The sequence below is a fragment of the Scophthalmus maximus genome, chromosome 10 (genome assembly GCF_022379125.1).
Source record: "Scophthalmus maximus strain ysfricsl-2021 chromosome 10, ASM2237912v1, whole genome shotgun sequence".
Taxonomy (NCBI): Eukaryota; Metazoa; Chordata; class Actinopteri; order Pleuronectiformes; family Scophthalmidae; genus Scophthalmus; species Scophthalmus maximus.
Window position 1 is genome coordinate 7,994,322 of NC_061524.1, and position 26,258 is coordinate 8,020,579.

The window sequence follows — 26,258 nt, forward strand, 5'->3', positions numbered from 1 at the left end:
GTGTTACCTGCGAGATCTAGATGCTGTTTGTTTCTTTGGTGCTCGAACATTTTCAGATTGTTCTTTCCCTTTTCTTTGCATGTTTGTTGCCTTCGATGACGGTATGTTTCTGTGAGGGACAAAGGTAGGATCGCAGAGAGCGAGAGAATGTGCTGTGGTTGCTTTGTGCTGATGGTTTAAGGAGCCTGGGAGCAGAGCTGGGGACTGTGTTATAAATTAGCGTCTGACCCCTGTCTTTGTGTGGCCCCTAGGAAGGCCTGACGAAGGCCCAGCCCAAACCTCAGTGAGAACGGCCCTTGTGAAGAGCCTCTTTCAGGGGTGTCACTGCGCGATGAATTGGCCAGGAGAAAGCACGTTTATAGACTGTGTAAAGGAGTGCGTCTTTGTGGGAGAATGTCACTGACACTGTAACAGTTTGCCTGAATGAACTGTGATGACGAGGCTAATGGGGGCCCCCGCCGGGGGTGAGGGTCAGTCGTGGGGGGCCCCCCAAGTTTCAGACCCCCCACCCTCAGGCCCCTTTCAATCCTAGTAGCTGTAAGTAATGTTGCAATTCTTCGCTCCCCCACAAAGGCCAAGGAAAAAGTCAACTTTCACACCAGCGGGTCACCATGAGTGCTTTAGGAAATGATCGTGTAAACACATTGTTACCTTTTGACCTGTGGCTGATACCTTGGAGCAGCAGACAAAACAGCCAGGCTGCGGGTATTAGACATGGCTGTTAGTGGGATAAAGCTGCAGGACGTTGAGGGGAAAGACCCATAGACTCACTTACTCCCTGTCTCGCTTTTCAGCCACTCTTTTTCTGTGCACTTCCCAACTCTTCTCTTCATCTTTGTGTCATTGTTTGATTGGCAAAGGATGCTAGAAAGTAAAACTGAGTTTGTACTTCATTCAATTTAATTTCAGCTTTAATTCTGCACCCATAACATCAAATGTGGTAAATTTTATTAGCACAAAGTAGTAGTACACGAGTTCCCACGCCTATAACAACGGCACTGACGTGTATGTGCAGCCATTTTACTGCCCCCCCCCCCCCCCCCCCCAACAGGATAAACTGACCACTAGCCCTGTTTAAATAGAGCCGAGTCTCTTAGCGCCAGAATGTGAAGTCAGAGAGTGTTAATGAGCGACTTGTGTGTGACACGCACACACACACACACACACACACACACACACACACAGTCCATTTAGGTTGTGATCAGTAGTAGAGCATAATTTAGTCATTTTAACAATAGTTTCAGACCTGAAAACAGATTTCAACATATGATGAAAGCAGCAGAAGAAAGTGTGACACAATTAGTGTTCAGACTAAATAGAAAAGGTTTTCGGAATATTCTTCTGTATTTCTTTCTGTATTCTCGAACGGCCTCACTTGGACATTTTCCAAAAATGATACTTAGAGGCTGGCAGGAAAGGTTCTGGAAATGTCCTGGGCAACATTTGTTGACATTTGCATTCTCACATATAGCCCCTCCAGGAAAGATCAGGAAAATGTACGTGGACATTCTTACAAAAACAGCTATAGTAAAATGGAATGAGTCAGATTATAGGAGTTCAGAGCATCAATGGCTGCTCAAATTGTTGGCTCTTGTGACTTTGGGATCATTGTCAGCAACTTGAAAAACAAAGTGCATCCTTCCACAGAAACCTACGAAGTAGATCAAGGCACAAAGATCTCTCATACTGACAATCTAGTATGTCATCACTTCTGTTTGAGCCTTTGACCATGAGCTTCAACAGCCATTTGCTCTGCCAATATTGTTGGTAACGGCTTCCCTCTAACTAGAACGGAGCTTAAGCAAGGAGTCATTGAAATTAATCCACAGAAAATAAGTCAGTTAATGCCATTTGTCAAATGGCAAAGATTATTTTGTTATATGAAACTCTAGATCATGCTCCCATCTTCATGTTGACCCCTCCTGAAGAACCCATAGAATAGAAAGACGATCCAGTTTCAGTTTAATATAATACAATGTCAAAATGACAAACTATCCATTTAATATAATAGCTGCGTTCCCTGCCTCGTACTCCAGTCACCTTCGCCTCCGTGCCGTTCCCTCGCCCTGCCTACTGGAGGAGGAGTGGCCGGGCTTTACGGCAGCCGGCCAGAGCCGAGACCCACCACTAAGAAGAACCTTCTTCTCTCTTTACAGCCCCATAAATATATTGTTATCTGGGCCTGGGAAGTCCGCGGTGAGATTTATCTGCACGATTAGTGGAGATAGCGAGCCAAGCATTCTGAATCATTAATTAAGAGGCTTTGCTACGTCCACCTTAATTTCCTATCTCTGCTCTGTAGGAGAGCCACTTTTAAGAAAGTGATGAGGCAAAGGAGTTAATTATATGTCGCTTAGGTGTGTGTGTGTGTGTGTGTGTGTGTGTGTGTGTGTGTGTGTGTGTGTGTGTGTGTGTGTGTGTGTGTGTGTGTGTGTGTGTGTGTGTGTGTGTGTGTGTGTGTGTGTGTGTGTGTGTGTGTGTGTGTGTGTGTGTGTGTGTGTGTGTGCTGTGGCGAGGATCTGGAGATTTGGAAGTAGATCATGACGGAGAGGATCAATACTGTGTGAAACCTCTGACACCGTTGGGGCTTTAAAAGCAATGCATTCACTGTATTAAAAACGTTTGCAAGACAAGAGACAATAAAATGCGCTGGATTTAAAGACCCTTAAAAAGAGCCTGTGGTAGATGGTGACTTCAGTCCGTTTCTGACTTGAGAAACAAACCAACAAACCTAAAGAGTCAGAGGCTTTGGGATGCTTCACTCTTCCTTTGATTAAATCAACAAAGTTAATTTTCTTTTCCTTCAAAGGAGCTGATCAAAGGAAACGATCGAGATTTATTGTTGATTTATAGTGGTGTCCGCTGAGAATGAACAGTTTGAACTAAAAAGCATGTTAACTTCAAAACTCCTCGCCTGTACCCAAAAACATGTAGAGCAGACGAGCTCTGAAAAGATGAACATAACCCCGGTGCAGGGATGAGGTGGGGACTCGGAAGCTTCAGATTTCTTTAATACGTTGTTTTCTGAGGGTGACAGGGTTATTAAAATAATATTGTTTCTGTTCAAACTGTTCAATCACATATACATCCTCATCACAGTTCTTCTGTTTTTCCTTAAAAATGTATAATTCAGATTACATGTTTTTGTCATTTTCTCTATCTGTCCCATCATTGCGTCCATACCCCGCGTCGTATCTTATAAATCACGACTTTCTGACTTTTTGACCGATGTCAAAGAGCTTGACAAAAAAAAAATCAGTCAGTCTCAGCTCTGCGAAGGTGAAAAGCTTCTAATCAAAGTGTTCAGACCACTAGGTGGTGCTGTGGCCCTCATGAGTTAAATACTTTGAAGTCAGAGGGATCATGACAGCTTTAAAAAAAAGAAAGTCTTTGACAGGTAATGGTGATGTTTGCCAAGATGATCTTCTTTGTTATTAATCATTGATGACAATGATTTGGGATTATTAGGGTCACGATATGTTTTTGTGGTGCGTCCCGGCGGCCAGCACTCGACACACAGGTTGCGACGATTGTTCAAAAACATCCACAATACTGACGAGTGGTTGTATTGTTTTGCAGGATCTCAGACCAGCGTTTCGAAAAGGTGCCATATTTTGTCTTCGGGGACTTTAACTTCAGGTTGGACTCGAAGCAGGTTATTGAGGTGAGTGTTTTTGTTTCCATCCTGATACATTTTCAATTTGTAGGATAATTATATCGATTATGTGTACAAATGTCATGGGAAAATGTACACACGACTGTATGATAACCTTTTATATACATGTGCTTTTAAGTATTATCACACTCAAAGTGATACAAAGTGTGTGTGTGTGTGTGTGTGTGTGTGTGTGTGCTTGTGTTTGTGTGTATTAGAAAGAGACTGCAATATAGTAAAAGTGGTTTTAGTAGCCCCCTGTCTCTTCAGAGTTATGACTCATTAAACGCTTCACTGTGGCTGGCCCAGCTGTGTTTGCCAACTGAGCCTCCAAGTGCATTGTTATGTTATGGTGCCATTCACTGCTCTTTCTCTCTCCCTTCCTCTCCTGCTCCCTCCCTCCTTCCCCTCTTTCCTCCTCCTCCTCCTCCTTCTCTTGGTGCAAATGAGGCCAGTGAAAGCCAAGGTAGCCCAGTCATTCAGCATTCTCCATGACGCGATGGGTGGGGTGGTGGGGATAGTGGCATAACGAGTCATAAGGGCCCACCACAGACAGTGGGGTCCTATGATAAGAGAGTGGGAGAGCCACTTGTTGACCGATCCTCTCCCTCCTTTCCCTGCACAATGGCCTCGAAGCAGTGGGCCTGTTCAAGGTGTGGGCATTGTTCGTTTCAATCAGAGCCCCTTTCAGGGGAGAAGGGAAGAGGAGGGAAAGCTTACTGAATGGCCGGGTTTTGCTCAAATGACTTAGGAAGGACTTCTCTCTGTGTGGCGCCGAAGAACAAAGTTGGTCTAGTGCAGCCATCCAGCCACTAGGGGCGAGGTAAATCAACATCCCCCTCCAGCAAAGTGGGATGGTCATCACATGCTTTTACTCAGCAAATCTATCAGGGGCATTGATTGATTGCCTCAAAGTTTGTGCAGTACATTTGATTTTGGTGCTGTAATTGGGTCACATTAAGCCAGTGATCATGTGAACAGTGTTGCTTTGGAGATAATAACTCCGAGCGCAGAACCCACAACATCAGATGTGCAAACACTGAGGCTATTCAGAAGTCAACTATTGCAATTAAATGTCACCTGGCACATGTTGTAGGTCACCACGGTGATTTTATAACAGTAATATGCTAATTCATATCTAATCGGCTTTACTGTGATAAAGAACTCAGTTTTTCTTCATAATAAATGATATGAAATGAAAAAATTGTTTTTATTACCAATACTCAGTTTAATACAATATGGATGCATTTAGTAGAAAGGAAAGAATCCAGTCATACAAAGTCAGGTGAGATGATTTGGGTTCGCGGCATGTTTCCTGTCTCGTCTGTGTTGTTCTCTCCCACTGTGTGTCTGTGCCGCTCTGAAATGCTGTTTGAGTGCAGTAAGGGTCGCGACCCCTTTTCCAGGGATGTGTTGGGCTTGCATCAGTGGGTATCCATCTCTGGCCCCTCTCACCTCCACACAGTACCTTTCTTATGCACCTTGGCCCCCTCTTTACATCCAGAGCGAATACACACAAACACACACACAAACCAATTTGTTAGGCCAAATGAATCTGATTGATTCACCCCATTTAAAGGGGAATGGCAACCATGCAGGGGGGGCTTTTAGACTTCCCCTCAGAAAGTTAAAGCGGTGCACTATGGCATAAAACACACAAACACACACACACACACACACACACACACACACATTTTCCCTTTAGCTTATTGAGCTCTTCAAACATAGTGACCATTTAAAGGGGACAACAAAAAAAGAAACTTGCCATTAGAGGGTGCGGCACTGCTTCACGTGAACCCGTCCCATGCAGTGGTCGACCTGTGTGATTAAACAGTGACCGGTGTTTGCACCAGCGAGAGCTGTGACATCACCAATAAACAAATGGGCTGCGACCGTCGGTGCAGGATGTAACTCACAGCCGGGAGGCCGTTTTAAGCCCTTTAATGACAATTAATGTCAACAGGACAATTAGTGCACATCCACTGAAGTGCTTAACTGTAGATGTGGCCGGTGGTTGGATCGATCGTCCATACTTATCCGAAGATTGATTCCGACAGAGGGAGGCTGGCCCCTCGTTCTCACTGTCGGAGAGTCTCCGTTTCATCACTTTTCTCTCTCTCCGAGTTCAATCAATAGGAAAAGGGCCTGAAGAAGCTATGCAAATAGATACTTTTGTGCTGCTTAGTGGACAAAATAATTGCAAAATGAACCTACTTTGATGAAAACCAAGGGGAACCGTGACGCTCTCATGAAGGATCCCCAGGCCCCACTTTGAGAGTCACTGGATCAGAAAGTACTCCAGTGCATTTAACTACAGCTGCACACTAAACCACTTCTTCTTCTCTACCCCGGGTCCATTGTGGGCAACTAGACTGTGGACAACCACTAGCCACTCCCATGTTACCCATCCTCTTTTGTGGGTGGGTGGGTGGATGGGACAGGGGGTATTTTAGGATGTATCCATGTGTGTACAGAAAAGGAGGTAGGTTTGGAAGGGGGTGGATTTGTTATTGTCACAGGCAAATTCCAGGTGGCAAATTCCTGGCATGCTTGTGCGGCAGGATCAGTAACCAAAGGCCTGCGGCCGCCCCCCTCCTACCCAGCCCGGGCAACCCCATTAATTGTGTCCGACATAGGGAATTGGTTTCAATTGACCCCCATTCAGCGGCCCTTTGACTGGCAGACAAAGGACACAGCCACGTGGAGACTAATGCTAGGGCTGAGCAGCCTGGAGGTGGTCCAGTCCCCACCATCCTTGTCTTTCCTCTCCCCTGGGTCTGATCATGCTTTGGCTTGATCACGCTTTGCATCGGTGCTGATAAAACGGGAAACCTCAAAGGATGCGTTTTGTCCGGCAAATCAGATACTTCACAGTCCACTTGCTGTTATGCTGCCTGCCCGTTTTTCTTTTAATCCCTTACCGAGCACTCGTGTTCAAGCCACATTCAAGCCAGTAGTAATTAACTGACTAAAGATTCTCTGCCTGTTACTCCCTCACTGGAGACCTGTTGGATTAAAATCAGACCGTAACACCTTTAGCACATGAGATGGGATTCGCAAGTTCTCAAACAGGATCCAAGCACCAGTGTTAGATCATTGACATTTCAAAGGCCACCTGTGTGAAAGGATTAATCTGAGTTACACCCCTTTTATTGACAAACCCCATGTATTATATAGAACCTCAACCCACGTTACACACTAGGCTCCCTACAATCATCACTTCAGATTTCATTGAATTTTGTATAGTTGTTTGGATAAAACAGGTTGTTGACATGGGGTAATTCAATATAGACATATTTTCTTTTGGTGTGCACTTCCGCTCTAAAATCTTCTTGGATAATGGATAATTAGGAGATAGAGGATTGGGATCCCTGCAATTCAAGCACAAAATTCAATTCTGTGCCTATTATTGATCATCCAATGCAATTCCTCTCATCAACTTTATGCCTTAATTAAAATAAAGAAGTTTCAGTTAAAATATTGATCACTCTTTCTCACCCACTTCCCTTTTGTCTCCTTTTATTTTGTGTCTTTTACCCATGTGTCTTTTACCCATGTAGTCACACAATTGTTATCCCTAATCCGACTTTGATTGGTGAATAGTTAAACCTTTACTGCTGCTCTGAAATTTTACACCTGGTTCGTTGCTGCTGCTAAAGGAATGAGTAGCAATGATAATTTATGTTCATTATTCGTTCATTAATACTGTATTTTGTCATATTTTTACTGTCCACTCCCTCAAAATGAAGCTATGTTTTCAAAGACATTTAATAAGCCTTGATTCTAGTTCACAAAACAGTGCAGACAGATTTACAGTTCAAGTGATGAGAAACTCAGGGGGAGCAAGCAGGAACAGGATGGTGAATCTTTTTTGCAAACTGCCAATATCTGTCATGTTTGAAGAATAGATAATGGGACAAAAGTTATTCTATAGTAACCCCTAAAATCTTATTATGGGGACCATGTTCAGCGCTTTGATTTTCAAAAATCTCAGACATGAGGCCAGGTCAAATAACCCCTGTTGACCCATTCACACCAACAGCAAACACTGTTTTTTTTCTTGGTTCCATGCTTTAGTTAGAAGGGTGTGTGTGTGTGTGTGTGTGTGTGTGTGTGTGTGTGTGTGTGTGTGTGTGTGTGTGTGTGTGTGTGTGTGTGTGTGTGTGTGTGTGTGTGTGTGTGTGTGTGTGTGTGTGTGTGTGTGTGTGTGTGTGTGTGTGTGTGTGTGTGTGTCTGTCTGTGTCTGTGTGTGTCCTTTGAGGTGGCCAGTGGCCGTGAATCAGCGATATCGATGACAGTCTCAGGGCCCTGTGCCTAGATTCCTAGTATATTTAAAATCCCTCCTAATTAAACTTAATAGAATGTAAATTTAATATCTGCAGAGATTGTGTGCTGCTGGCCAGCCTGCTCGAAATTTAAGGATTGATAGAGGCCAGCGCAAAGGTTAATTGCTGACTTGATCTACTGTCCCCGTGACACAGCGTGGGGCTGCTTTAATTGGGCCTGATCTGCTGCTACATGGACAGATTTCATTAGGCTAGCTGGCCTCTCACTGACTGGAGGACAGTCCGGACCAGCACCCCCTGTCTGCAGCTGCTGGAAGTGCGTCGGGCCGGACCTCAGGCATCAATCTTCCTTCCTTTTGTCCTGTGTCCTTTCTCTCGCTTGAGCAGCATGAAATTAAAGGTGGGGCCCAGTCTTGCCCCACTCCTAATGAATGCTGTAAAATGCTCGGTAATGACAGGCCAACATGATAGATCATTCATTTCTCACACGGTGGCAGCGCTCAGTGCGCATGCCCATGACAGCGGTGGTGGAAATGTGTGTGTGTTTGTTTATACTTAAGGTTATTGTTGCAAGTATGTTTAGTATTATATTCATTAGGCTCTGAATGAATTGCTCCTCTATTTTTTATACATATACAATTCATTTTTTCAACATGTGCTTTGTATTTTCCATAATTCATTTTTTTCATTGCTTTTAATATTTAAAAACATATATATTTTCCTTAATTCATTTTTGCAATTGACTCCCGTTCGTTTCGGTGTCTATTCTGTGCTTTGGTCTGTTTGCTGTGTTTTTAGTTTCTATTTTGTGTTTTCTGTTCCTTCTTGTTTTTATAAATGAAACTTTCTTTTTTTCCTTGCTGCCCATCTTGACCAGGACTCCCTGGCAGAAGATATATTGTATCTCAATAGGATCTTCCTGATTAAATAAAGGATAAATGCTATTTGGAGAAACCAAAAAAAAATTTTTAGACCCAGTCTGGGAAAGTGTTATAGAATCAAAGAGGAGTTTCTGCAACTTTTTATCTAGGGAGCACTATCATTTTCTTTAATTAATGCTGTCTTTATTAATATCCTAATATGGATACTATAGTTGTTACAGTTTGAATGATCAAAGAAAAAAAAACATGTTGTCGGTGCATGTCACCTGCGCAAACCAACAACAGTTCATCAAATAGTTGATGGCCATTGTCCCGGCTGCTGAACCCAGTCTGGGTAAATAATTTGCACCAGTAAAGGCTAAACAGTTTTCTTTTTTTAGTCTGAATTGACTAGCATGTGTGCGTGTCTGGCCCTCTATAAATCAAAAGGTGGCCAGTGTAATTAAGTGTACACTACATTAGTCAGGCTAATTAATTTTGGGTGCCATCCATCCATTAACCAGTGGGCCAGCACTGATTGGGCCTCTGTTCTGTGGAACCCCTGACACTGGGGACCGCGAGCCTCCTTGGCTGCCCTCAGCTTCCTGCATGCACTCTTGCATTTACACCCAGAGTCACAGATGTATACACACACACGCGCGCATATTACACACACACACAAGCCGACCCTCGTGTGAGCTAATCAGATTTAATTATATGAAAATTGACAGTTTAATGCCTTAGTTTTTCAGAGCTGTGCTCTATTCTCTACCTTTGCTTAATTAATTCTCAAATATAGAGTAGCTGGTGAGCAAGCCTGGGACAACTGAGAGGAGGGTTGTATTTGACTGTTTTAGTGCTGCGCCAAATTGTATTTACAAATCCTCTACACGGTCCGTTGTAGCCTACTAAATCAATATACATTTCTGTGAGGACAACCCACCTGACACTGTCTTAATTGTCCCGGTGCAGTCACCCTCCCCTGTTTACTACGCCATACAAAGACAAGCAAAGTTATTAACACCCGCTATTTGACCCGGGCTTGTTTAGAGCTGCACAGGTGAAGCTTTTGGAGTTGTTACTTTACAATACAATAAAAGCATATTATCTGACTAGAAGAGTCCAATCTATCACAATGAGGACCCATTATATCACAGATAACCCATCTGGATATAGAGGGAGACTATTCCCTCCAGACAACAGCGTCTGTTCTCTCTCTCTCTCTCTCTCTTCCCTCCGTTTGCTTATCGACGCTAATGAATACAGCACTGAAGTCACAGAGGAGGATTTCAGCTATGAGGGCGTAACTTGAGCGATGCAGCTTTGATGGCAGCGCTGTCCATATAATTAAAACGCTGGCAAATGAAGAACAAGCAATGGCTTCTGTTTGGTCCTGCTCATTAACAACAGGCCGTTTGAGCCCGGCGCCAGCCATGCTATTGCCACTGTGTACTTGGAGAGGGGCGGCACTGTGACTGGCAGCAGGGAACACCATGCCAACGGTGGGGTGGCGTGACAGACAAGGCCAAGGATGAGCGCAGAGCCTGGCACTAACTGGACCTGGGGTTGGGGGGGGGGGGGGGGGGTCGGTTGCCTCGTAGGCCCCCTAGGGTTGGCCCCGGTCAGGGATGTAACCTGAGTTACCCCTCAATCCTTCACCACTGCTGTCTCCTCCAGCTGGAGCCACAGTTGAGATGTCTCTTTTAACACCAGATTTGCTGCAACTGCTGCTGTACTGTCGCTTATCTCCCAGAAACACCGACGTGTTGCACATGTTTCAGGCTTTTTTTATTTTCTTCTGCTGAGTTTTGTTGTAAATTGCTAAATACTGCTGTTAAAAACATAAAAGTACTTAATGCTCTTAAATTTACCCTCATTCTCCCAAGTGTATTCCCCTCACTCATCCTGTCACTTACTTATCTTATCATTTACTTTGTCCCGTCATCTTTCTAAGTCTAAGTCTCTCTCCTCTGTTTTGTCCTGTTTGATCTTTAACTTCCTGTCAAGCTCATTTCCTCATTCTCCGAAAATGTCTCCCCACTCTTCAGCACGTCAGCAAATCACAGCCACAACAAAAGGTTATTTTTTTATTATCAATCAATCTACTGATTCTTTTCTCGAGTCATTGATTCATCTGTAAAATGCCAATCCTAATTATTTAAATAGCTTGTTTTATCCATCCAACAGTCTGAAACTCCAACAGTCTGAAACTCATAAAAAAAAAAATGTTTCTTTTACATAATGCAATTTAATCTATTGGCATTTTATTTAAATAATGGAGATAAGTCTCCATCACCGTGATGTCATTGTCAAGATTATGCAAACAATATAACTATTCCAAATTCAATTAGTAAATAATCCCATCAGTCTGTGAATTCACGACGACTCGATACTGAATCTGTCGTTTTTGTTTAATCCACCACTTCTTCCAAACAATGCAATCCTCTCTATAAATCATCAATAATCAAGTTTGTCTCCCAGCTCTGTCTTTCTTCATCTCTTACTTTATTGATGTTTTGTCTTTGTCTCCCGCGCGTCGACGTGGACCCCGCGCCTTTGAAAATCCCGCAAGCACGAACAGCAGCAGCCTAACAGTGACGCTATTATTTAGTCCAGATCAAATGTGGCATAAACTGTGAAGGATAGGGATCTCTTTGTGCCTGGCACATTTAGTGTCCAACTTGTATGATGTCAGTCTATTTTTGACTAATGCAGTCCTCAGCCTTTGTCAGGCACAACACAATAATTGCTTTTCTCTCTCTCTCTAAAGGATCGAGTGGTTGCCAAGATAACACATGTTGTCTCTGGGGGTTGTGCACAAACATGCACACACACACACACCATCTCGACGTCCATTTGCAGCATTATATTCATTATAGTTTGGTTCTAATGCATATGCAAAACAGCAGTCTCCATAAGAATGAGACTGCACATGGCTGAATTCACTGCCCACTCAACAGGTCGGTCCTCGCAATTCTTATTCAACTCAGGCAATATCTTTTAACTCGTGGTGTTTGTTTGCCGCAGCTCATTCCTTTACTTAATGAAAAAAAGGATGAGTGATGATAAATGCTGCTTTTGTTACAGCAGCCAGAAGAGGTGTGAGCGATATTTAAACATTTGGCCTACAGGTTTTTCCCCCAGCGAGAATCTTTACTGTCAGCAGCAGAGTGATGTTCCTACAGCACGGCTCATTGTAGCTGTAAACCCCGCGTTGGCACCATGGGCTTTTAAACAACTCTGCAACCTGACATTAAAAGTCACTGGGCTCCATTCACACACAAATATCCCATCATATTTAAGAGGGCCCATTAAGGGCCACATTGAGAATTCATGGGCCTCTTCTCTCAGCCCCCTCTTGTGTGATTTATCTGTGACGGCCATATTGCCGGGCCCTTTCAGAAGGAGTGGTTGCAGTTTTTGTCTTAGAGGAGGTCCAAAACAATGCATTTCAGGCCCATTTCTCCGACAGGGCCTCCTCTTTCAGGGGGCAGAGAGAGCCGGGGCTGGCCTAACATCTGTTTGTGTCCGGAGCCAGGCGGGACCGGAGCACAGCGTGCCTCGGTGGCCCCCTTCTCCTCTCCCTGGGGGTCTTTGTTCCCGATTTCATGCTATCAGAGCGGCAGCATGTTTTCCTGCGCAGAGCTGTCACGGGCATAAAAGGCCCTGAGTGGGGTCACATCAAGAGGGATGGGCATGAAAAATTGGTAAAATGTATCACAAAGCCCACCCACTAGATGGTTGCCTAGCGCCCTGTGCTGGGGTGTCAAGACCCCTCCCCCCCCCCCCCCCCCCCCCCCCCCCCCCCCCCCCCCGCTGTACCTTCCTCTTCCCCCCCTTTGCTTGGCTGAATTACACCTCTCTCTCTCCCACCCTGGCGGACAAGCACATCATTTAGATGAAATGGTGCAAACAAATTAAAGGGTGGTGCTCCAAATGAATCAATGTTCTTTGTGTGCGAGGAGGGTTTTGTGCTCCACCGGGGTCTTCTCCTCCAGTGCACACTGGAAGGAAGGAAGGTCACCTGGCTGAAAAGGCCGTCAACTGCTCTGGGGGCTTAACTGTTGCTACAGAGAAGATGAAGAAGAAAAATAAAAATTTTCGGTTTATAGAGTTTATCGATTGAATCTTAGTGTAATTAGTTGATCATATCGAGCAATCTCCGCACGGTGCTCGCCGAGCTCCTGTCCTCTCTAAAGGGGCCCAGGATCAGACTTTCATTAATTGTTTGGTCATGATCTTTATCGAATACCCGAGTAATGAACTCAACAGACTGCATTCCTATTGGACCATCGCTAATCACCAGTCACTGATTGGGTCTTCGATATTCTGTAATTGACTCAGCAGCGACAAATTACCTCACCTCTGCTACCTTTAATTGATCCTCAGCGAGAGCTACGGTGGAATAGGTAAATTAAATGAGAGTGCAATGATTTCCGGTGCTCCGTAAGTGTTTTCCCTCCGTCAATAGCTCCATTTTGGCAATGTTTTCAATGTGCTACAATTATTGCTTCACGGTTGTAATGTGAATTTGTTTCCTCATTAATAGGATAAATGTTCACCGAAGCGTTGAAAGAAAAGCATGAATGGCTGTGGCGCTGGCGGGCCCACTCCTTCGGATCACAAAGCTCCCTTTTCAAAACATAACAGCTGCAGCTAACAACATTCAAATGAATGCCACATTAAGATGCTATTGAGCATTTAAGCATGCATGGCCTTAGAGGTGAGGAGAAGTCGGTGCGTTAAACAGCCTTGCAGACATCTGCCGCGCCTGGTTTCAAAGTGCTGACTAAAAGTGGCAGGGGAGGTTTTCTCAGATTAAATCTCTCATTAGGTTTTCTTTGTACAGGTGGCAGTAATGTGTCGAGAGCCGGGCCTGAAACAATGTCCTCCTCTTAGTGGGACTAATATGCCTCAGGAGAACCCACCCTCCTTTTACTGCCACTACTTTACACACAGACACAGTCACAATGAAGCATCTGGTGGCCTTTTCCTGTGTAGAAGGCTTCTTTGCATGGCCATTGTGTCTGCGAGTGTGCATGTGTTAGAGAAAGAGACGGAGAGGAGGCTCATTTCATGTCGGTGGCTCGAGTTGTCTGCTTTAAGTTACTGAGTGTTTCTCTTATACGATGAATCTTTAGCCCTAAAATGTTTGGAGAGCATTTAAGAAGAGTTGCTCCCAGCTGAGACCATGAGTTTAGGTGTGTGTGTGTGTGTGTGTGTGTGTGTGTGTGTGTGTGTGTGTGTGTGTGTGTGTGTGTGTGTGTGTGTGTGTGTGTGTGTGTGTGTGTGTGTAACCCCCCAGGAGTGGGAGGTCGCCGGGGTCAAAGTGATGAATTTTTATAGGCCTGTTCCCTGTGTTTCAGCCCTGTCCCTTTCTCTGCGCGCTGCACTGCCTCTCAAAGACAACCATGCAGGGCAATTTGTCCTGCGGGGCCCTGCAGAATGGGCCAGCAGAGAAGTTAAATACCAGGGGGGAACACACACACTCACACTCACACACAATCACACTCTCACACAAAACATACACATACATTCAGTTTCTCTCTCTCTCACACACACACACACACACACACACACACACACACCCCTCCGTCCTGTTGTCCTGAATGATTTGTGGCCTGTCCATTATCCATTCCGAGGGGACAAATGCTTTTGGCCAGTTTGTGAAGGTAAAGCCAGAATGGCAGCCCTCAATGCAGCGCCATTGTTTTTAGGAGAAGTTTCCCAGATGTTATAATGCACAAGATAAATAGGGCACATTATCTCTACCTCGCACACCCTCTTACCTCTCGGAGCTTTTTTTTTTTTTTTTTTTTTTGGCGAGGGCGTGGCAGGTTAGGAGACCTCCTACTACGCACACACTGCCAACAAGCCTCCGCGTCGGCTCTCACGCAGCTCAGCGAGTTCATGGGAAGGGTTGAGAGCTTGTGTGTGTGTGTGTGTGTGTGTGTGTGTGTGTGTGTGTGTGTGTGTGTGTGTGTGTGTGTGTGTGTGTGTGTGTGTGTGTGTGTGTGTGTGTGTGTGTGTGTGTGTGTGTGTGTGTGTGTGTGTGTGTGTGTGTGTGTGTTACTTGCTGGTCGTGGTTGACACAGACCAGGTTTACTAGGGTCAAGCGTTGACCAGTGGGTCACACACAGGCTAACTTTGCGGCTGATAATGTGTCCGCTCTTGACTGTCCTCCATGTTGCCTGTGTTGTGCCACATATGTGTGTGTGTGTGTTTGTGTGTGTGTGTGTGTGTGTCAGTGATGAATCCACTGTGTTTGGAGGCATTAAATTAGTCGGACTCGGGGAGAGAGGAGAGGATAACTCTGGCTTGTGTCCAGTCAGATCGGGTGGGGAAGGGTCACAGCTGATTTACTGGCTTCCCTGTGTAATAGCTGGCAGGAACACGGGAGGCCAAATTTGTTGTTGCCTACTTTGGATGCCCCCTTCCACCCTGCTCGGGCAGATGTCGCAATCATGCACGCGGGGATGGGCGTGATGAACGGTGGCGAGCGGAAGAAAAGCGATCGGAGTGCTAAGCAATTCATGCTGAACTTGCCAGCCCCGCTGGCACACCTTCGCTCAGCTGGCAGCCGCGCTTTGCGTGCCAACGAGAGAATAATGGCGCATTCTGACAATGCCACTGCCCCTGCTGTCACAAAGGGGAGCCCCTGTCCCCTGCCTCTGGTAATGAAGAATGAATAGTTAGCTCATTGTCTACTCATCCTCTGTCTCTCTCCGCACACAGCCTCGTACTCGCTCTACCTAATTGAGGTTTAATCACTCAGCTCCAAATGCACTCAGTGGATTATTATATTGGTGGAATGACTGTTTATTGAATAGTGTGAATCATTGCGTGGGAGTGGGGTGAGGGCGGTAGGAATAAATATAAGAACTCCAGAGTAGTTAGGATGATTTGTGCATTGGCTCGTGCCCCGTCACGTCGCAGATTTCTGCTACTGGGTCGTACTTAACCGACTGTGATCCTGATTGTATTGAAAATGCAAAGTCAACTGACATCTATGGACCGACTACAATGTCTTCAGGTCCATTCCAGTGTGGACTGATGCATAAATCAAATGCATACACTGTCAAAAGGTCTTTAGATAGTACTGTAGGTCACACTGGATCTCAAATCCTGTTGTTGCCCCTTTCCAGGTTTAAATGTTAAATTCAGTTGGATAAAATCCTATTTAAAAGCATTTAGCTGAAGTTTGACTAAAAGGCTCATTCTTGGTCCTCACTGAAACTGGACTGGAATGTTTTTTTTTAAATCTTTGACTAAGTCAAGAATAAAAGAAAAACTAAAAAGGGTGATGTTATCTTAAATGACGAAAACCAACCTTGACTTTGTATTTCAGGACTAATCTATCAACTATCTAAATACAGCTCACTAAATTAACACTAACTTACATGAACACACGCATTTTAGTTCATCTTCAGTCCCATATACACCGTCTTGCTGCCAGAAACTAATATATGAAAACCATTTTTTATTTCCACTTCTCTGTCTTTTCAAATCTATTGGTGATTTTGTTTTTAAAGATTTACATCTTCAGTAGAGACTAATGGGCTTGGGGAAGCAAAGATAAATAAGCGATGGACTTTTTTTTAGATGTGATTTTATTGATTGTAGAATTCCTTTTTATCTATCAACTATGTAGGAAGCCAGTGTTAACCAGATAAAGCTTTATTTTTTGTTAATACAATGAACATATTTCAGTTAAGATTTCACAGTTTGATTCTAATTTAACATCTTTTTTTCTGTTGGTTTCTTTTGTAACTGTTGATTTGTGAAACACCCCTGTGTTTGATATGCATGGAGGGGGGGGTCTTAGTATTTAAGTTGGGGACAGTGGATCACCTCCATCTGTTGGCAGGACCATAGACAGAAGGCTTGAGTGTGTGTGGTGCATGTGTGTGTGTGTGCCTTTGCCTTTGGTCTTTGAAGTGGGAAAGATTGCTTTAACCTCTCTTCTAAGGAGAGCAGCTGGAATAGAGAGCTCCTTTAAACAGCCGCTTCCTCCTCCGACAGTCATGAGATTATCCTCCATTGATGCACAAAGCCAGCGCCTTCCTCGGCAACCTCTCATCCCTGCCCCCCGGGCCTCTGGCCCTCTACAAACACTCAGTGTTGACCTTTGACCCATAATGCAGAGAATGTATTGCAAAGTCACTGTGCAGGATCAGTTGAGGAGCGCGGTGGAGTGAAGACATCCCTACTGTCTCCTGGACCAGAGCTGCTATTTCCTGACAGCTGCTCGTTAATATTTTCCCATTGCCCGTCTTCTCGGCTCCGTCTCCCTCAGACTAATTGGCATGTATCACAGACGGAGCCAATTGCGGCCAAATGAATTATAGTAATATAATTTAGGGTGGTCAGCGAGAGAGTGTTTACATGTAAATCGAGGGACTTTGAAGAGAGAGATCTGTTCAGAGATTGTGCAAAAGCACCTGGGCTCTGCTGGCACTAGGAGACATCACTGCATTGATGTAGCCTTAAGTGACAACATGGGGTTCTCATTCTGCCCATATCAGTGTTCGGTGGACAGCGTTTATGACTGAGATGCTGGGATTAGCAGGAAGCATGTGTTTGTTGGAGGTGGAGGATGTTTTTTCAAAGAGGACGACAGTAGAAGAGCCGTAATCAATCGCGTTCGATCACCCACCACCAACTGCTCCGATGCGCTGATTGGTCAATCAGTGAACCATGTCAATGGATCAATCAGCCACATGTCAGCATCTGGCAGTATGCTTAGGGTCTTCTCCAGAGTTGTTCACCCTTTTCCAGGAGGGTCTGTATGTGAGAACGAGAATGTACCGTAAAGATGCTGCTCAGGACATTTCTCCCCCAAACCCCCTAGTAAAATTTATGAGTGAGCCCAAGTTAGAATCAGCAGGAAAAATTCAGGGAAATTGTGTTGATGACTAAGCAAAAAATCTGCTTACTGCAGAATTCATGTCCTCCTGCATTCTCTACCCAGACACCACAGAATGTTCCTTTTTAAAGGTAGGGGTCCGCCCCTACTGCTGCGTTCATCATATGTAAATTGCAAACTTGCCCTATTTTCCCCGACACTTTCTGGAGATCAGTGTCTGAAAACAGCTCAGGTAACCTTACGAACTGGCCACACCCGTAGTGATGTGCAGAACTCTGCAATTTGTTGTTGCTCTCGCAACAGGCCGGCTATAAAATCTGCCAATGGAATCATTAGTTTCCTTGAAGCTAAAACTGTTTAATTCACCCACAAATCCAGAGTGTAATCATTCTGGGGAATTACTTTCTCTTTTTTTTTCTTTAAGAAAAGGCAGCATTAGCTAATTGTCTTCTTTTTTTCAAAGTGAACCCTCCTTGCAGTGCCACACTTGGCACAAGGTACTAGCTCACACAAAGACAAAACCTGTGGCTCAGTTATGTCACAGAGGATGATGTCAGCCCACTCTTCTTTAAGTAGGAGCCAACATGTATCATCCTGTCTCGTTGTCATCCTGTCTCCACATACATTTGCCTGTACTTTTTAAATATAGGTGATGTACCACTGCCAAATTAGGACATGTTTTGTGATGAACCTTTTTTTTTAATCCACGCTTTGCTTGCTGGATTAAAAAATGATTTGTGGAAAAAGGGGGCTAATTGTGGGCTTTTAATATTCGTATTGTGCCAGTGAGCAGTTTGAGCTTCTGGCTTCAGCAGTAGCCATGTGGTGGCCAGGAATTTCTGCTCGACTGACTTTTAGATTTGCAAAGCAGGGTGGCAGAAGGAGGCGCGCTAGTAGAATAACAAGATTCTTGTTGAATCCAGAAACGATAAGGACCATTTCAGAAACATATTTTTTTAAACGTTTAACTTCTAACCCGTGCTAGAGTCTCTTGAAACGCTGTAGTTTTTATCACCTGTATCCAAACCTAACAACAAAACAGAAAGTATACCACATGACCACATTTGGTGCTAATCAGAGGGAAAAAAATGACTTTCTGTGGTTGTCTTCGCTCACTGGGGCCACAATGACTTTTTGACAGGGAAAGTATCTCTTGCCCTTCTCACTAGCTCCGTCTTTGGCCTATTCATTGCACAAAGCTGCTTAAGCGCACTTAAGCGCATTAGCATTTGGCTGCCAGGGGACCATATTGACCCTGCATTTGGATGGCCTAAATGAGTGAAAGATGGAGCGATTTGTTAGGGCTTTAGAAAGTTGCTTTTGGGGAAGGGGGTGGGGGGGGTGAGCATGAAGGAATGGGGTTGTGGCAGAGCGGGGGGACTGCAGAGAGTTGCTCCACTTTCTCTCAGAGCGCCGTGTTTGTTCTAATCTGGTGTGAAGTTTCTTCGTGTCCGAAGCGGGACTGATTTGTGACATTTCACTAGAAAGGGCCTTTTTCTGCCAGCTATATTGGCTTGACCTGATTATCTGATCTGTGCTTTGAATTTCAATCAGGTCGCCCAGTCTCCGCCGTGTGGTATGGGAACCACTGGCTGAGGGATTACCTCATTCAACTGTCTTCAAACACAGATGGCCGAATGTTTAACTAATTGTTAAAAGAGTCCACAAAGGGGAATTTAACCATGCACACAGTCCGCGGGGTCAGTGCATAGACCAAGATAAAGCGGAGGGACAGTGGAGGTGGTAGTTTGTGAGATGGTTCTTTTAAAAATCTTTCAAATGCGGCACAGTTTTGTGCATGGAGTTGGGTACAAGAGCTTCAGTGATAATTTGCTCACAAAGAATTGGAAACTACTGCACAATGTGTGGTAGTGTGGGCCGTACTTGAGCTATGCACATCTGGGTAACAATGAAATAAATATAAAAATGATTTATTTTGTCTATCTTTCTTTTTCTTCATTCAAACGTGTACACGGTTAGATTAATTCCTCCTTCTCTTCCGCTCTCATCTGCAGAGTCTCTGCTCCACTGCCACCATGCAGACAGTCCGGGCCGCCGACACCAACGAAGTCGACAAACTAATATTTCGAGAAAGTGATAATGATCGAAAGGTAAGATAATGATGCATCAATGCTCACCTTTCATAACCGACCTTCCCCGAGGATATCGGGTCGGCTGAGTCCGTGCTTCTTCCTGTTCTGGTGCTGTTCCTTCTTAAGACTTATTTTTATCGATTTTAATTTGAGTTTTAATTTCCGTATTTCTGTTCTTCACAGGTTTTTATGCAATAAATTGTTCCATACCAAAACTAGTGATTTAAATAAAAATAACTAATCTGTTTTATTGTGCTTAGTAATGAGGATTTTGAAAAGTGCTCTATAAATAAAGTTTAATATTTATATTGTTGAACAGGAACTTGAATGGCATTGTCATCCTAACACCTTCTTGCTAAATATTAATTAAAAAAAATAAATAACTTCTTACTTGCCACAACATTTATCTGCCCATCTTCATAAAATAAGGGACTAGCAGGGCTGGCATGCTAACGGCTAACACCACAGCAGACTGGGAGCATGTCATCAATTCAATTAAAATAAACTGATTCAATGTGAAATTCCACAATTTTAATAAACATCAAACATAATTAAAACTTCAGATATGAATTATTTTCTTTGTCTATATTGTCATATAACTTAAGTAGAGGTAACACACAGAATGAACAGAGCTGTGATGCACCGCTGTTCATTAGTTCTCTAATTACAACCTGAAGTTCACATGCGTATTGGTATTAATCACGTTTTTCTCTCTCCTTTGATTTAGGTTGTGCTTCAGCTTGAAAAGAAGTTTTTTAATTATGTCAACCAGGACGTTTTCCGGGAAAACAATGGGAACTCAGTAAGTCTCCCTTATGCTTCCTAATCCTTTATTTATTAATCTTCTCTTTTATCCCCCCTCTTGTAGTTATTTGTCACAAATGCATTTTTTTTATTGACTATGTATATTTTTTCTGAAAGGGACACAACACAAGAGAATGAAATCAATCAAAAGAGTCATTGCAGCCGCAAAATTTGATTTGAGGGCTTTTTTCTACTATTTGGATAGTGGGTACAGGAAGTGTAGTGTAATGGTAAAATACAAACGAGTCACTTGGAGCTGCCAAGGCGCATCATGCAGACGCTTTATTTGACAGCCTCGCATCACTTTGGCCCAACACACGTTCTCTTTGTCCCAGCTGAGGGGCCAAATGTCTCTGGGATAACTTTTAAATAAGACTAAGTGTGGATGAAGTGAGTCTTAAGTGTCTGCAGAAGAAAAACACTCGGCACACACTTGCACTTTTATATGGCTGTATATTAGATTAAGCAGTTCAAAGTTGGACCTTTTATAAAAAGACGCACACACCCACAGAACAGTCCATGAAGCCACTGGTCTCGGCAGACTGAAGGCACAGAGTCTATTCACACGGTTGCCACACTATATAAAGTATAATATAAGTTATTGGTGATAACTCGATATTGTGCTTTACGAAATTTCGATTCGAAAGAATTTGTTGATTAGAGCTAATAAATGGTTGAAGTTTTGGTTCTCAACATGTTAACAGTTCTGCCTGATGTTGGACAGTGGAACAAAGCTTTTGCTGTAATGAAGGTTTTTGATTTTGCACACATGTTCCATTTTGCACGTCCAACACGGTTATCCAAGTCAGGGTCGAGTGTATTAATGTTCCACATCATGGGGTCTCAACCACATTATGTGGCCACACTGTTTGTTTGTTATGTGCTGTAAGCTCCCATTTATGAAATAAACATATAGTATATATTTATTTTTTGTATACTTAGTTTTATGGCCAAACCAAAACTACATCAGGACAATATAGTTGGTTTCAAGTTAGTTTTAGTGACAGAAAAGTTTGAAAAATATCCTTGAGTTAGTTTATTATGGTTTTTTGAATTCATCAGTTTATTTGGCTCCTGAGCAGGCTTTAACAAAATAAATAAGCCTGACGTAACTCTTTTTCCTTGGAATCTTGTTGGCTATTTATTGTTTAACCATCCATTGGGAGATGTGACGATTCTTTTAGAGAAATATTCATCACATTTCCTGGATAAATATTGTTTTCTCAATATCGTTCCCCTGCGAAATCATATCAACAAGCCACCACCAAAAACAGAAGTCATGGACATCATTCAACTGGTTAAGCAGAGATGGAGTTTGGGAGATGGAGAAGCTGGCAGTTATTGACCCTGCGCATTGTACTGTTAGACATCATTGAATTTAAACAGCAGGAATATGTAGGAGCCCAGAATGTGTAACAGTAGCTGCAGCAGGCTGAGGCACCCCCTCACTTCATCCTCCCTCTCCTGATCCCCACCAAGCCTGACAAGATGGACGACATAATGGGGGCATCAGAGATAATCTGATGGTCATGGTCTAGTTAAACACACCATGTTATGATCCTTATAAAACAAACTACCTTTCCAAAAGGATAAATGTTCCTCCTCACACTCCTCCACTGGGGAAGGGGGGGAGAAAAATCCATTGCATCCTTCATCAACTGTAAGACTTGTACCAGCTTGACAGAAATTTAATTCGAGGCAGCTCTTGAAAATAATTATTGTATTTTGAGAGGAGTAATCATTGGCCAGGACATGATTGAATGTGTCCATGCCTATTGACTTTTGCTATGATTAATAGGTTTGTTTAGTCGATATTCCCAACGAAATTGTATAATTAATTATCCCCAGCGCTGTCAAGGCGGGACGATGGAGAGCCCTGATGAGTATTTGGGAAGATTAAATTTTCCGGGCTCTCGTGGCGTCAAGGGGCACTGCGGGGCCTCGCTCTGCTGGAGAGATGGGAGCAGCGCGGTTGTGTGTTTGCGTGTGTGTGTTTGCGCGAATGTGTACTGTGCATCTGTGGATCTGCACGGTTTCTTTCCTCACACACCCACTGGGCCGTCCCCATTGATTTCGTTTCAGTATCTCTTTATTATAATTTTATCAGCGTAGTGTCGGCAGATGGGGGGGGGGGGGGGGGGGGGGGGGGGGGGTAGGAGGAGGGTGTGTTTGTGTACTAGCTGTAGTAAGTGATGAACCTTTCTGTCTCGCCTGCCTCTCTTTGTGATGCCGGCAGCGTCGTACTCAGCATTACTCAAGCCCAGAGACCGTTTTTAAACTTGAAAGGGACATTGAAAAAAGAAAGAGAGAACAAATGCTGCTTCAAGTCCAAAGTTCTTTCAGATTTTACCCATCAAAGAACTTAAGTGTAAGTAATACAGAAGTCCTGCTAAATGAAATCTGACCTTAAAAGATTTACAGTAGGTCTAGATAAACTAATGCTGCACTGGGTGTATGGTTTTTACTGTAGCTCGTAAGTATCGACTGCTTACTTAGCCCTTATCAGAACAGCACACATGTACAGTGAGCGTTCTGCACCGCTGCCATTGCCTCGCTTTGTTTAGTAGATATTCCCATTGATATTTCCATCGTCTAACGATGCGTCTCAGCTGAAAAAAGTCTGTCCACATGCGGACAAATCTTTCCTAGTTTTCCCCGTCATTCTCAAATAATTTAATCCCCCCCCCCCCCCCCCCCCCCCCCCCCCCCCCCCCCCCCCCCACCCCCCCCCCCATGTTTTACAGACATGAAAATAAGAGTTCAGTGTCGTGTTGTTTGGGCTTAAACCCTCCCAGTACCAATCAGCCACCCTCCCGCTGTCAGTGACAGTTTATCGCTTTTCCACACAAAATAATGAAGATCCCATAAAAAAGAAGGAAAAATATGGCCCCTGCAATGAAAGCCCAAGTGTGAGGTGTAAAAATCAAATTAAATGACCTCTCACCTCTACATTTATTGATGGGTTTTATTGGCAGCAGGTGTTGTCACAGGAGATATTTGACAATGCGTAAATCAAAGCACAATTACAGGTGGTGGACAATCGGGCCAGCACACTAAGAGGGACAGTTAGGGGCCAAAGACCTCATGTCCCCTCTTTCTTTCTTTTTTTTACCTCCCTCAACTTCCTGCCGCTAAACTATCACTGCCACTCTGATTTAAGAGCGTGCTGATCATCCAAGCAGAGTCAGAAATTTGAGGCCATGACAGGGTCGTTTTTACCCAGACACTTCTTCATCTCTCTCCCTCTGCGATATTGCCGGAGCAGAATCATCTCGCACCGCTTCCTCCAATGACATCCAAGGTCGTTTCTGCCGTCTCCCGGCTCTATAGAGTCACGAGGCCTCGGACAAATATGAGCTGTTTTTTTGTTTGTTTTTTACCACCGACCTACCAGAGCAGCAGGGCATTATGCTTAATTGACCCGGGATGAAATGTAGTGTGAAATTTGTGGCTGCAGGGTTTTCCATTCACCTGAATGAATTACTCAAAATTCACCTAAGCTACACACACTCGGTAGATACACACACAGCCATATGTTGCTCATCCCCCTGCTGTTCAAGCGGTCACACACTTATAATCTGAGGTGTATCTATGTACTATGTACCACAGTTGTGATTCTGTTTGTTTGAGGTAAAGCACATGGGTACATACAGAAATTTGTCAGTTATAGATTGTAGCATGCATTGCTATATAAACGTTTACTCACACTCACACACACACACACACACACACACACACACATACACACACACACACACACACACACACAGATAATGGACCAATATAAAGGCTGATATCAATTTACTACAAAATGTCTGTATCAGTTGTAGTTGGTAAGTAACAAGCAATGTCAACACAAAAAGTAGTTATTAAACAAGAAAAGCAACAAGAGATAAGTTACTTGCAACTTTTCCCTGCCTTTACACATTGCGGCAACAATTCATTAAAAATGTATTTATATATTGTATTTGTTTAATTAAAAAATACTATTGGCCAATGTTTAAATTGTTGATTAATTACAAAACCTCTCCACTGATTACAGATTACTTTTTTTTAATTTGACGATCACATCTGTTGTGTAGTATTTCCTCCTCAAGTGTAGTGGTGCATATATGCAGATATAAGGCTATTTATCAACTCTGAGCAGGATTTACTGTATACTGTATCTACAAAAAAGAGGTACAGAGCACATCTTAACATTCTACAGGCGAACATCACATTACAGTCTTTCATGCACTGTAATCTTTGGTTTTATTGCAAAAAGGAGGCACTTGTCTACAGACTTTGGTCTTTAGGTCTGTGCCTCCTCCTGGGTAAACACACTGCAAGTTCCCTTTTCAATCCTGCACCAGGCCTGCTGGAAGAGACAGTGCCTGAAGGACAAACTCAGGGAACAAATGACTCTCCAGCTGACGTTCCATTACCTGTGAGCTCCACAGCTCGGACAACTGCAAATATGAAGTGGACAAGCGATAACCGTCTGACAATAATTACGCCGATGTCTGTTAAGACCTGGGAGACCACGGAGATGAAACATGATGTTAGATAACAACATTGTCGACACCGGTGTGTCGATCACTGCTGGAGGACGACGTATTTAGATTGTGAGCGCTGTAGTCAGATTAATTTATCAAAAAGTCACGTCAGAGACGGCAATTTCAATCTACTCGTGAAGCTTCTGTTTGTAGCGAAATTGTCTAGCAAGGTGCAGCTGATATATTCTGCTTGTCGCAGCTGACAAAATCAATAGTCTGCGGCTAGAAATGAGAAGCTGCTTTTCTCTGCCCCGGAGTGAAATCGGGGATCCATGTTTTTTCTTTTAAAGGAAGATGAAGATTTCAGACATTATTGTAGATTGCACATGTATTATGCCTGAACTAAGATAGCTTGACAGGCACAGCATAATATGGGGGTTTTAAAAAAGGTTCTATATTTATGTATAAAAACAGCTGCACAATGAATTATCAGATTTTACTTTTTTTAAAGCTCACAATTATCAATATTGATACCAGCCTCAAAAATTCACAATCAGTCAGACTGCAACGCACACACACACACACTAGAGGAAGGAACCAGTGGGTGGATGGTGAGATGGGGTGTACAGTGGAGCGTGGGGTTGCATCCCCTGCTCTGCCATCCCTCATCCACAGTGTGTGAGTCTCTCCTGTGACCCCAGCAGTGTGAGTTTGATGAATGCCGCACATCTGCCCTCCTGAACCACTGAGACTCCGTCTGGGAGGCCCCCTCTGCCTGCAAGTAATGGCCACTGTTCTACACCACTGACACATAATCACACACACACGCACGCACACAAACACAGCGTCGCTGCAAAAGCACACACTCGACTTTGGCTGATTTGCACGTGTACTCAACAGTCATGTGGAGACAAACAACGTGTAGATGGTCACACATGCACAACATAAATATGTCAGTGTAGATGGAAGACTGTAGTTACCTTCTGCTGATATAATAATACTCATGTGACATCCACCTCCCTCCTCCCATGCCTCTGCTGTGTCCCATCTTACCCATGTGCAGATATTTCATCATGTATCCGTCAACATATCGCTGCATGTAATACACCAATGTAATGTCATTAACGTCAGACTGCCTTACTCTAGGATGAGATCTTCATCAGGCCATAATTGTAGCCCGCTGTCTGAAACATGCACAATAGCCCAATTTACCACTAAC

At 43.8% G+C, this 26,258-nt stretch overlaps 1 protein-coding gene across 2 annotated transcripts in view; it reads left to right on the forward strand.

Annotated features, from left to right (window-relative positions):
* Positions 1-26,258, forward strand: part of LOC118283723 (inositol polyphosphate-5-phosphatase A) — a 123,196-nt gene that overhangs the window by 80,072 nt on the left and 16,866 nt on the right. For both annotated transcript variants that reach the window (XM_035606009.2, XM_035606008.2), the window contains exons 9-11: positions 3,580-3,664; positions 19,683-19,778; positions 20,488-20,562. In XM_035606009.2, coding sequence (XP_035461902.1) covers positions 3,580-3,664; positions 19,683-19,778; positions 20,488-20,562 — 256 coding nt within the window. The remainder of the gene's footprint in view (positions 1-3,579; positions 3,665-19,682; positions 19,779-20,487; positions 20,563-26,258) is intronic.